The 13,687-nt window shown below is 44.5% G+C and overlaps 1 protein-coding gene across 1 annotated transcript in view; it reads right to left on the reverse strand.

Annotated features, from left to right (window-relative positions):
• SLC24A3 (solute carrier family 24 member 3) overlaps positions 1-5,392 on the reverse strand; it is a 513,374-nt gene extending 507,982 nt beyond the window's left edge. The window contains exon 1 of the mRNA XM_068232219.1: positions 4,711-5,392. Coding sequence (XP_068088320.1) covers positions 4,711-4,897 — 187 coding nt within the window. The 5' untranslated portion in view covers positions 4,898-5,392. The remainder of the gene's footprint in view (positions 1-4,710) is intronic.
• Between the last annotated feature and the right edge of the window lie 8,295 nt (positions 5,393-13,687).

The following is a 13,687-nucleotide window of genomic DNA, read 5'->3' on the forward strand; positions in this document are numbered from 1 at the left end:
TCCTTGGAAATAACAGCATCGGCAGCACTGGGATTTGTAACAGTGTCCCCACAAGACACGCGCTCCCAAGTGCTCATCTACATTAAAGATACCTTCACTTTTAGCATGCATGACATCTAAGCTATTGTTTTTTCACCTCCCGATGCTGCACTTGTAGAGACAAATGAATGACTGTAAAAGGAATTGTGTTACGGGCGATGTGCACAATTCTGAAGAGTGGGAGGAAATCACACAGAGTTCTGCAGAGTAAGCAAGTTGCATCACTTAGACTGCTCCAGTCATGATGACTTACAGGTTATTCAGAAGTGAGGAATGACAGACTAATGGGCAGGTTTGGAGACACTGCTTTTTTGGAGCTGGTATTGGAATGACAGCCTCTAGTGAATGATGACTGGTAACAGCAGTGAGAGACTCAATTCTAGGGCACAGCTGTTACTGTGGGCTCACCTATCTACTGTATGCTGTTATAGTACCACAACCACCATCCATTTCATTCCAATAAACGGGCTGGTTGCCAGAACCTCATACGTTCCAGTGATTTGACTAAGGGCCCATTCACACTGGGGTGATTTGTGGACGTTTTCTGCAGATTTCGGAATCGCCTGCAATTGCTAGCGCTTTGAAAAGCACCAGGGTAATTAAAAAGTATACAGCAATGATCTCACTGCGGAGATCTCCGGCAATTCATGATTTGCAGAAAATGAAAATGCGGTGTATGCGCCGCTTTTTAACAATTTTAGAGTAATCGCAATTGAAATGTTGAAAAAGTCACATAGCAATTTCTAAAAAAAAAAAAAAAAAAAAAAAAAAAAAAAAAAAAATCGCTAAAATGTCCAGTAAAAAATACGCAAAAACGTGAAAAAATCTGTCGCAAAGCGATTTTGCTAGTGTTTTGCGATCTCCAGTGTGAATGTTCCCTAATGAGGCCTGTGCTCATCTACCACAACTCCAAGCTTTACCTTTTATCTTCTTTAGGTGTTTGTTTAAATCTTCATTTTAGCCAATGCCCTGCTGATCAACATTCCAACACAATTGCTACGGCGGTCATTTCTTTAGTGGCCTGAAAAGAACTATAATAGAGTTTACAGCGGCATGTCGGTCACTGCGTATCTCTAACGGTGACCACTTGCCTCTCAAATAACTTCACTCCATCGACGGCAATGTATTACTTTAATATAATGATTGCATCTTTGCAAAACTGAACTGCCAAGTGCAAGCGATTTTTTGTGACTGTTTTCAATCAAGTTAAATCGTTTTATTGATTAGATGAGCTACAAGATTTTGATTGCTTTGATATGAATTGATTGTTGAAAGCATTGAAATGACTGCTCAATTGCTTTAGTAGACTGATAGTTTAAAAAGAGTGCATTAAAGTGTGTATGGTTGCCAAAATTAGCAGCTGGTAAATCATATGTGTATCCAGTTAGGTTCTTTGTTGTTGTTTAGATAATATATCTGATCTGTGCTGTAAATGTATCCAGGTGCACAATAGCAAGTCCAGGTGAATAGGCATTTGACATCAACTGGTATTGGGATCCTTTGGACTACATACAACAGGGGTGCCCATTGCCTAGATCATGTTCTACTGGTAGATCGCAAAGGACTTCTGGGTAGATTCCACCTGAGGAATGTGCATGTGCGGCAGTTATGGCTTGATCTGTAGCTAGATTCCACCTGACAGATTATTCTTAATTTTTTAAGCAGTTCGCAAGCTAAAAAAGTGTGTGCGACTGACATTCAGGGTAGGAACACACTAGGCAGAATCACACATGCCTATTCCACTATGTGCTATGGAAAAAGCATATGTGATTCTGCTTAGTGTGTTCCTACCCACACGTTGACATAACTCCAATTTAGTATACTGTACATCTTTTCTGGTAACCAAAAGCTGCAGCCAATCAGAGATGCATTACGCAATACAAACTAAATGTGCTATCTCGGACTTACCTATTTGATCAACACTGAGGGTAGGAACACACTAGGCAGAATCGCATTTGAGTTTTCCACTATGTGCTATGGAAAACTCTGCCTAGTGTGTTCCTACCCTAATAACCATACAGACCAATTTTATCAGAAGAGGTGCTGAGGGTCAGCTAAATAACGTAGCGGTTAAGGCTGTTGCCATTGAGGTGGGATTTGAGCCTTTGACCAGGGTTGGCATCCCATCAGCCCAGTGTGTATAACAGTAAGGAGTCTATGGGCAAGGCTCCCTATTGATCCTGTACTCCCTAAGTGGCTGCAGCCCTGACGTCCTTTGAGTCCATCAGAAGAAAAGTATCATATAAATGTTGTATTGTTTTTTGTTCTTTCCCTAAAAAACTGCCCTATTAAATACATATAGTCTTTATTCTTCCTGAGCTCAATGATATCAATAAGAAATATAAAAAAAATTAAGTGACTGTTGTAGAATCTTTTCATATAATTGAAAAAAAAAAAAAATAATGTTGCAGTGCACAACTAGGGTAATCTGTCATTTAGTCTGGTTTGCTAATTTGAATTCAGACTATTCATTCAGTAATGTAGCAGCTCCTCTGACAGCAATTCCACATGTTGGCAAGCAGCATGTTCTCAGGGCAGCTGACTGTGGGTATCAGGCTGCCTCATCCAACACTCAGGCAACAGCCAAGCACAATAAAAGCACTGCTGCCCTTTGCATCTTGCTCTGCTTGTGTTAACTATGTCACTACTGAGCAAAGGCAAACAATCAGATCACAGCTCTCTGACAGCACCAATGTGGCACAGGGCTAGCATTGGATACATGCTAGTTTAGTGTGGCTGCACAGGGCACCAGGAATACAATCAGAAGGGGGAGAGGGTGTGTGTGCAAACTCTCCTAAATATTTACACGACACCTTCCCAGTCACCCAGACATTGCTAAGTTGGCACCACAGCACCTCTATTTACATTCTCTCAATAAGAGTCCTTCCAATATATGCGACAGATCTATTCTTCTGAGCAAACTCTACAAATACACAACTGTACAAATAGTGGTTAGTATTTTTAATATTAGTTTAACAAAAAAAGTTTAGTAGCATCATGAAAGGAAATGTACAGGGTTCAGATGACAGTGGCATACTCAGGCTGCGTACACACTATGCACGCTGCACTGGCATGTTAATGGGCACATTGCCGTAGCAATCTTTATGCCATGAAAAGTAACATGCACGTTATAAAGTGCAGAGTGTACATTGCGTCATGCCCACGTTATGGTGCGGGGGTAGTGCAATGCCAGTCATGTGAACTAAGCCTAATGGTGCCCACTAATGATTCTGGATTTGTTGTCCTATCTTACCAAATCTACGTAGTAGGAGAGTAAACTGAGTGGATTTGATTGGATATTTAAAGGAAACTTGCCCCAGTAATTCCTCCAATAAGGGCATACTGCACATGCACAGCCCGGCCACACATGCACGCCCCCTTTCAGTGGCGTAGCTAAGGAGCTATGGGACCCGGTGCAAGTTTTGCATTGAGGCCCCCCAAGCACTCTATACATAACAAGTGATATGGCACACCAAAACCAATCAAGGACAACCACAGTGTCAGAGGTGCAAGAAGGGGATGGGGAACAGTGTGTTAATGATCACTGCTATTCGAATCACCTATAGAAGTGAATATTATCAGCATAGCATCAATAAATACTGTGGTTGGGGGTAGCTCAAGGGCACCGATGAGGTCGCTACCTCTGCACCCCCTACTGCTACGCCCCTGCCCCCTTTGCACTCCTGGCATTAGGATGGGGGCAAACGCACAACGGAGTGCGCATGCGCCTACTGGAGGAATCACCAGGCCAACTAGGATCCATGCGGCCCGGGAAGACGGCGAGGAAGCGAACAGCCTGAAAGGGGTTGGAGGAAGCCCCAGGTAAGTATTTATTTTTTAGTCCCCTGTCTCAAGTACACTTTAAGGTAGTTCCTCATATCACATATAAATTGTAAATTTGGAAAAAAAAAAAAGATTGTATTATTAGCAGGCACCTTAAATCTTTGCACAGGATACCAGGAACCCTAAGGCTGAAACGATCTTCATTAGTGTGCACTATATGCACCTGCACTTGCACAGTACAGCTCCACAGAGCAAACATCCCAATCAAAATCTGCTACTCTCATTTCAGAAGGATGAAAGAAAAGGCAACAGAGTAAATAGAGTAAGAACGTTAGGGTCAGGGGTCAATGGTTGGGCATTAGGAAGAGAGGATGAGGTAATAGTAATAGGTAACTATTGAGGGGAGAAGTTGGGGTTAGGTGTTAGGAACAGGGCTGTGGAGTTGGAGTCAAGGAGTCGGAGCAATGTTTGGGTACCTGGAGTCATAAATGGTTTCATAAACTGAGGAGTCGAAGTTGGAGTCGGATGATTTTTGTACTGACTGAGTAGGAATGGGTTGAGGGGTTGGTTAGGGTTAGGTGTCAGGAGAAGGTCAAGGGAAGGCTTCAGAAAAGGGTCAACATTATGGAGGAGGTCAAGGTTAGGGGTCAAGAAGAGGCTGCAAAATGTTACAGGTTTCCTCTGATGCAGGCAGCAGTTCTTCCTGGATAGATCCGTCTATAAAATGTTGCTACCAGAAATAACACTAGCCAAACGTCCTGGCTAGCAGGATAGTGACAGACCGGCGACGTGAGTGTGACAGCTCTAGTGACATTCAGCTCACACAGCAGCTGGCGGATGCCAAAGTCTATCATCAGAGAGAAGTGATGAGGAACTCGGAGAACTCACCTGATTTTTCTGCCCAGTGGGAGATGGATGTTCCAACCAGCATGAGGCAAGCCATGAAGCACATCTGCCCCAGCAGCAGCGCTTTCCTCTTCCTGCATGTCCTGCTCCTCCGCTCCAGCATCCCTGGCAGGGCAGGCTGTCCCCGGCTCACTCCCAGCCCGTTCCCCGGGCTCATGGCCACATCCATTTCTCAGCGAGATTCAGGCAAGTCCCCCCTGTGCTCGGTGCAGACTCACTTGTGCGAACTCCCCGGACTGTGTGCTGCTGCCTGCGAGTCCCCTAGTAATCCATGTTACAGGCGAGTGGCTGGATGGCAGAGTTTGCTGTGCTGGTGACGCTGAGCAGCATGATGCAGGCAGAGGAAGGAAGGACCCTGGGCTCTCTGCTCGCTGATGATCATGGATAGCTGCTGCTGAGACTGAGCGCTGGATTAATCCACAGAGCAGCTGTCTGATCAGAGCTCCCCCGGGAGAGAGCGGGTTACATAGACACACAAAGACGAGGGGAGAGAGTGCGGCTTACTGCTCAAACTTTACAATCACCACCAAATTGCTTCCAATTCCTCCGACTTCTCTATTCTCCGCCCTGCTTCTCCTTCCCTCCCCTCCCAGGTTTATTTTCCTCTTTTGCAGTTCTTGTGAGGCTCTCCTACCACAGGGACTGTTCAATGTTACATGGATTGTGCTCTGTTAGCAGACTGGCGTGACTAAGTGAAGCAGGGACTATACTTGCCTCAGGAGGTGATCAGCTGGGCTCATGCAAGAGAAGTGCAACTTCACAAAGGAAAAGCTAATGAAGGAGTTTACTTCTGGAGTGGCTTATGTTAGGCTAGGGGCCCACTTGAGTGAAGAGAGATTTCAGCAATTCCTAAAAGGGGAAAGGTGCCCATTAATGGTGCAATATTTTCACAAGATGCGATCATTCAATTCGATTTGGGGTATCGAAAGTAATCAGAAGGTAGTTATCGATTGTTCTCATAAACCGGACTTTCTTTCTTCAGATATGATCGCAAAATCCAACATTCCGATTGAGGACATTTTCTGTTCCAATTGACCATAGCTTCATTTACATCGATTTTCTCCACATACTGTGAGGATGTGATCTAAAGATCACATCTAAGGAAAATATTGTACCATTAAGGCCTGGTTCACACGGTAATTAAGTGGCAAACGGATTAAGGCCCAGTTCACACTGGCAATTAAGTGGCAAACAGATATCCGTGAAAATGGATCTGATTACCAGTCGATCAGATCCGTTTTCACTCTGTTCGCCGTTTAGCTGCTTCCAGTCCGTTTCCCCACATCCCCTCCAGACCCCCATCCCCAAAGTGGATTTTGCTGGCTAGAACGATCCGTTTCTTCACTAGTGTAAAGAAACATTCCGTTTTCTCATTGCCCCCAATGCAACACTTAGGGCCTGTTCATACTTGCTGTGTTTGTAGAACGCGTATAAATTCAAAGAAACGCAAGTTGAAAAACGCATGCGTTTTTCTTGCGTTTGAATGCGTTTTCTATTGCGTTTTGCACAAACACGTGACCCAGGGGAAAAAAAAAATTATGGGAACCGCAGAGGAAAACGGACGCTAAAAACGCAATAGTACGCGTTTTTGATACGCGTCCATAGACTTTCATTGCGTCCGTTTCTATGCGTATCGCACAGAACTGCGTGCAGCAATGCGGATGAGAAACGTATGCGTCTCATACGCATACATGTGAACTAGCCCATTCAAAAGCATTAGGAGCCGTTTCTATGCGTTTTTGGTACCAGTACGCGTTCCCTGAAAACGGCTAGGAACACATATAGTCTGAACAGGACCTAAAGCTTCCGTTCTGCTGGGCTCAGGGGTCTTGCTGCAAAAATTGCTGAAGTACCAAATTTGCTAACAGACTAATGTGAACGGATCCATAGGTGGATTGGATCCGTTACAATCTGCGAACGGACTGTTTTTTTTTTCTACCAGTGTGAACCTTCCACTAGCAATCGCTAGCGTTCACGCTAAACATTAGCGATTGCGATTCAGCAAATGTCCAAATTTTTCAGGAGATTGCGATTGCGATTTTGCTATGCAAGGCACTACATAGCAAAATCATGGCAAAAATCGCTCCGCGGCGCGATCAAACTTAAGTAAGAAACGAATCACAGTAGTGGAAATTACCTACCGCAATTCCTATGTTATTAGGCAAACCGTAGCGATTTAAAAATCACTAGCGATTTTGTGAATCAGCATCGCAATCGCCGCTAGTGGAAAAGGGCCCTTATGGGCATCTACATGCTAATGAAAGTCATGAAGCAGATGTTTTCGGGGCTCAGCACCAAGTGCCGAAATTAGGCACCGCCATAGCAGTAATGTTATACTGCACCGGTGCGTATGGGTAATTCGGGGTTCCCTCTATCGCCAGACCCTGAATTACATATCCCTCCGGGCTGTGACAACAAGAGCCGGATTAAGGCTAAATGGGGCCCTAAGCAAAGTAACTGATTTGGGCCCTCCCCGTCATGTCGTAATAGAATCAGAAGATGCAGCTGCACAGCAACATGCCGCACACACCGGGGCACCTGAGCTACTGGTTGCTATGGGCAACAGCCCGTTTTCCTCTGTGGGTGCACAATGCAGGGAAAAGCAGCGGCTAAATGCAGAGTGAGAGATGAATGGCTGGGACTTTTGCATTTAGGGCCTGGGCCACCCCTGTGAAGAGGGTGCCAGATATCACAGCAGCAGCACTTTCCTCCTGCATCACCAGCCTGGCAATAGCAGAAAGCTCTGGACACCACCAAACCGGAAGCCATTCCCCAGACAGAATTACATAACCACCCCCACCACCGAACAACCGATTTCCTCCCAAACTAGACAGCCACCATGCAGCCTCCATCCCAGTGAATACGATAGTCCAGCAGAGAAGGCAGCGGGGGAGAATGACAGCACCAGATGACTCACATTCACCTATTGCAATCCAAGCAATAGAGGTCCCGTCATCCAGAGCCCATCTGTCTCCTCTAGAGTGCTGCCGCTCTGTTACTACTACTATTACTACTTCCTACTTCCTGTCTGATCTGAGAATCAGGAAGTTCAGAGCGAGCGGCTGCACTGTAGAAGAGACAGATGGGTTTCAGATGACGTGATCTCTATCGCTTGGATCATGGATAGGTGAGTGAGCGTTTGCCATCTGCTGCTATCATTCTTGCTGCAGCTGTGGTTCTCTGTGGGAAGGGAGGGAGGAGTGGGCAGCGGCAGAGCGCACAGTAGCAGGAGGGGGACCTAGGAGGAGAGCCTGGCTCTGAAGACAATCAGCAGCGCACGGCATCATTTGACAAGACAAGACAAATAACATTTATATTGCGCTTTTCTCCTGGCGGACTCAAAGCGCCAGAGCTGCAGCCACTAGGACGCGCCCTATAGGCAGTAGCAGTGTTAGAGAGACTTGCCTAAGGTCTCCTACTGAATAGGTGCTGGCTTACTGAACAGGCAGAGCCGAGATTCGAACCCTGGTCTCCTGTGTCAGAGGCAGAGCCCTTAACCACTTTGAATCCCTTGCTACGCTTATCTACTCCCCACAAAACTTCATCTGAAGCTCAGGGGAGTAGATAGGCGTACTTGTGGTAAACAGTGTGCTGTATGCCCAATAAGCTATCTGATTATGTATATAGGGTATCATTTTAACCGTGACAAGTGAGAGAATAGTTGTGTTGTTTGACAACTGAGGGCTAAGTCATGTGATTTTTTTTACCGGAAAACTGAATGAAAAGCAATAAAACTGTTATTTTCATGTACTCTATACCCCTAAATAAATACTTGTAAAAAAAAAAACAAAAGTGACAGCATTGAAAAGAAAATTCATAGTTACCCTAGGGACTTAGCTTTTAAAATATGTATGCCATGATAGTGTATTACTGTTAATCATGAAGATAAGGGCTTTTAATTACTGATAGAGTACAATGAGAAAACAAAAAACACAAACCAGAAACTAATATATTATCGCCATACATTGTACTAGGAACATTATTTAAATGTTGAGATAACCAGGACAAATTAGCAAATACAATGTGTGGGTTTTACCTATGGTAACATTGTTTATTTGAAAACTATAGTGGATGGAAATGGAGAAATAGTGTATTTTTTCTTTTTTTTCTCATTTTTTCCCTTTAAAATGCACAAATAATAACATAATTACTAAAAGCAAATATCACCCTCACAAAGCATAATTTGTGGCCGAAAAAACAAGATAGAGATGATTTACATCTGATGAGTAGCAATAAAGTTATTGGTGAATGAATGGGAGGAGCGCTGAAATGTAAAAATTGCTCTGGTTTTTAACCAGTTCGGCCTTTCTGGACGAGCTTTCTCGTCCAGAAAGGCACTGCTGCTTTCAATGCGTGGTGCGCGCGATCGGGCGCGCGCCCGCGCGTGCACCCGCCGCTAGCCCCCCAATCAGTGAATGGGAATATAATTCCCATTCACCGATCTAACTTCCCCACAGAAATACCGACGCTTTCTCTCCAGAGAGCGTGGTATTTCTGCCCCCAGGAAACAACTCCTCTGAATTTTGATTCCTGGATGCGAAATCGTTCGCATCCAGGACTTTTCTCACTGTGGCCATCTTGTGGCCAAATAGTAAACTGCACCCACATACATTTTTAATTAAAGAATTTGCTTATTTTACATGTAAAATAAGCAGTTTCCCTCCCACACCAAAAATTACCCACATACATTTTTTATTGAAAAAAAAAAAAATACAATTAAAAAAAAACAACAACAACATAAATAGTTACCCAAGGGTCTAAACTTTTTAAATATACATGTCAAGAGAGTATGTTATTATATTATTTAAAATTATAAGCTTATAAATAGTGATGGACGCAAATTGAAAAAATGCACCTTTATTTCTAAATGAAATATCTGCACCATAAATTGTGATAGGGACATCGTTTAAATGGTGTAATTAACGGGACAGATGGGCAAATAAAATTAATGGGTTTTAATTACAGTAGCGTATATTAATTTCAAACTATAATAGCCAAAAACTGAGAAATAATGATTTTTTTTCATTTCTTTCTTAATCTTCCTGTTCAAATGGATTTAGAAAAAAATAATTCTTAGCAAAATGGCTACCCAAAGAAAGCCTAATTAGTGGCGGAAAAAACAAGATATAGATCAATTCATTGTGATAAGTAGCAATAAAGTTATAGGCGAATGAATGGGAGGTGAACGTTGCTCGGATGCATGAGATTTTCGGCACTGCGGCGCTGAACCGGTTAAGCAAAAAACCCTGTGGTGCTGAAGTGGTTAAAGGGACTCCGAGCAATTAATTACATCCTCACACCTACCAGCATGATGTTTGTAATTATATCCCCCTGGGTTCCTTATATGTCATTGCATTGTGCTGAATCGAGCTGATGACTTTGGAGAAAAGTCGTCCTGGGTAATACAATGTAACTAAGGAAAGATGCATATCATTTTGAAGCTCTTTCTCCTCTTTCCAATGCTAGATAAACTGCCACCCTACACCTTTTAGTTTTCGCTAGTTTCGTGATCGAAATTGCAGTGGCCGCAATTTCGATCACTAAAATATCGAAAACTAAAAGGGCGGCGGTTTATATATCATTGGAAAGAGGAGAAAGAGAGCTTTAAAATGATATGCATCTTTCCATAGTTACTGCTCTGCTCATAGTCCCTTTAACCATTACACCATCCAGCCACCGCTGACAGGATGGCGAGGGCTGGTTTATGTGCTGATGGGGCCCCTTTGACTCTGAATGGGGCCCCAAGCGACTGCTTTTGTTGCCTGGTCAGTAATCCGGCCCAGGTGACAACACAGAGGGGAAATAGTATTTGAGCGGTAAATCACGATAAATCGTGAGATTTTGCCCACCGAATTGCAAACGCGGTTCAGGGCTCAATGTGAAGTCCTTTAGAGGCAGATGATCAGTAGGACAGCCAGGCAATGAGTATTGTGTGCTGCTCTGCCCCGCACGTGTGCCCATGGCTCCCCCTGTGTGGTCCTCTCCTTGCCCACAAACTGCGTGTATGTCCACAAACACCCCCCGCCGCTTGTGTCTATGTTTTCCCTGTGTGGTCCACAATTGCCCGCTTGTGTCACTGCTTTCCCCTGGTGTAAATAGCTGTGCCGCACTCATCTTAACTAAGCCAGTGCCTTCTGCGGGGATCGGAGACCTCTCTTCACTTACACACTTCAACTCTAGTAATTGCTTCTGTTGCATCATCAGCAGAAGCCTTCGCTAGGCTTAGCCGTGTGTGTGTAGAGAGGTCTCCGATCCCCGCAGAAGGCACTGGCTTAGGTAAGATGAGCGCGGCACAGCTATTTACACCGGGGGGAAGCAGTGACACAAGCGGGCAGTTATGGACAACCCAGGGAGAGTGTAGACACAAGAGGCGGGGGTGGGGAGTGGGTTTTCAGACATACACAGGTAGGTACTCTGTGAGCAGAATGCGGACACCAAGGAACTACAAGAAACACATTAGGGACATAATTTAGACAACAGGACACATACCGGGGACATACAGAGAACACCTTGGAACAGCAGGAAACACACTAGGGACAGCAGGGGTCATACTGGGGACAGCAGGATACACACTAGGGACATACTGGGGACAGCAGGGGATGTACTGGAGACATACAGGGGACACCTGGGGACAGCAGGACACACATTAGGGACATACTGGGGGCAACAGGGGACAGTAGGACACACACTGGGGACAGCAGGGACACACTAGGTACAGATGGGGGACACAGGAGGACACCAATTGGGGGAGAACATCTACAAGACGCTCCTGGTTTAGTATATTGGACGCACCAGGTTTACTATATTTTTTTTTCTATAGTTTTTCCCCTTTAAACCTGGGTGCATCTTATATTCCGGAGCATCTTATACGGCGAAAATTACGGTAGATTGCAGCCTCCATATCCTTCTCACTTTAGTTGTCCTTTAAATAAAGTTTAAACTACTTGCTGGTCCTCCCGAGGTCCGCCTTCCATCTGTACAATTGTTTGCATGAGATTGTACAGTACTTTTGATCACCATAAAAATCTGGCCAAAAATGAGCTGGGATTCACTGCACAAAGCATTTGTGTGATTGCAAGAGCGGGAGTGAGATCCCCTGTGGGCCCCATGCCTTCCTTGTGGAGCCCGCTAGAAAACGCAATTGCTAGCACCTTTTGTAGCAATTTTAGCAGTATTTCCTGAGCGATTTCTGGTGATTTAAAAGCATTTTTAGAAGTAATGCTAGCAATTTGTACAGCAATTGCAATTCCCTTATTTTTCTTTTTGTGGTTCTGAGTAGAAATGCGAGCGAACCGTTCGCTAGTGAATCTCTATGAGCCTGCACTACTTCCGGGTTGCTATGACCCGGAGTAGTATGGCTGCGCTGGGCCGGTGGTGCGCGTCTTTGATCACGCGCCTGTTGCCAGTCACTCTCTGTGCATGAGCGTGACGTCACGTCATGCACATGCGCAGAAAGTGCCCGGCAACAGGAGCGCGACCAAGGTCGTGCACTGCCGGCCCAGCGCAGCAGTACTACTACAGGTCATAGCAAGCCGGAAGTAGCACAGGGTGAGAGGTTCGCCGGCGAACGGTTCATGTCATCTTTAATTCTGAGTAGTAAAAAGCACTGCAAGTTTTCTTTTTTTAGCAATCGTTCCTGTGGAATCACTCCGAATGCCTTTCATAAACCTAGCACTGTTTGAATCACCTGCAATTCCAAAGCTTGGCTGAAACAGCTCCTGCGGTTCCCAGCGTTAGGGTTCCCATTAATGATACAATCTTGATTGTACAATCTTACCACTTTTATGTAATATGACGGACTACCTGAAATACCCATTCTAAAGCAGACCCTACACTACTCTATGTGGCTAAAAGATAGTTTCCTTTCTATGAAATCCTGCCACACACTGCACATAGATTTTGAATAGATTTCAGCATGATATGCTGCTCTGCTCCTGAAGTAAGAGGAGGTACCAAGCTGGACAACAACAGGGTCTCTTGGAAGGAGTGAAGGTTCTGGGATGGATGATATCTGGAAATTAAAAAGGAAATGTATGGAGGGAATATGTAGAGCTTTTTATGATAGTGTTAGGAGTTTGAAATGGATCCTATGGGAGATTGGCAACCAATGGAGGGATTGGCAGAGAAGGGCAGCATCAGAGGAGCGGAAGGAGAGGTGGATGAGACAAACAGCAGAGTTCAGTAGGGACTGGAGAGGTGCCAGCCTGTTTTTTGGTAGGCCACAGAGCAGACTGTTACAGTAGTCAAGATAGGAAATGGTTAGCATGTACAAACATTATTAGTAGCCTCTTGTGTAAGGAAGCGACGCATTCAGGAGATAATTTTGAGATGGAAATAACAGGAGGTTTTTAATGTGTTAATATATGATTTAAATGAGAGCACAACGTGCAGTGTTACCCCCTGACAGGAAAGTTTAGGAGTTGAGGTTATTGGGGAATTACCTACATTTGTTGGAACTATAGGGGGGGGGGGGGTAGCAGAGAAAGATGGAGGAAATATCACAATGTCTGTTTTGTTAAGTTTGAAGAAACAGGATGACATGAATGCAGAAACAACAGACAGACAGTCAGGGACTCAAGATAATAGTGCAGAAAGGTTGGGAGCTGAGAGATACAGTAGATTTGAGCGTAGAGGTGATGCTGAAAACCAAAAGAGCATACTAATTGTCCCAGTTACTGCTGTTAAATACATTTCCCAATATATATATATATATATATATTTGCTTTGTCTTAATAAAATTATGCCACATATACTGTATATTCTGGTGTATAAGACTAATTTTTAACCCAGGAAAATCTTCTCAAAAGTTGGGGGGTCATCTTATATGCCGGGGTTGTCTTATAGGGTGGGTGCTGAAACTTCCGAACCGGACTGGAGAACCTGCGGTTGCCGTATACAGTGGGGGCAGCTCAAAAACATCCATAGCCGCATTCCCACCGTATGCGGCGACCGTATGAAG

Source organism: Hyperolius riggenbachi, chromosome 4 (assembly GCF_040937935.1).
Source record: "Hyperolius riggenbachi isolate aHypRig1 chromosome 4, aHypRig1.pri, whole genome shotgun sequence".
Lineage (NCBI taxonomy): Eukaryota > Metazoa > Chordata > Amphibia > Anura > Hyperoliidae > Hyperolius > Hyperolius riggenbachi.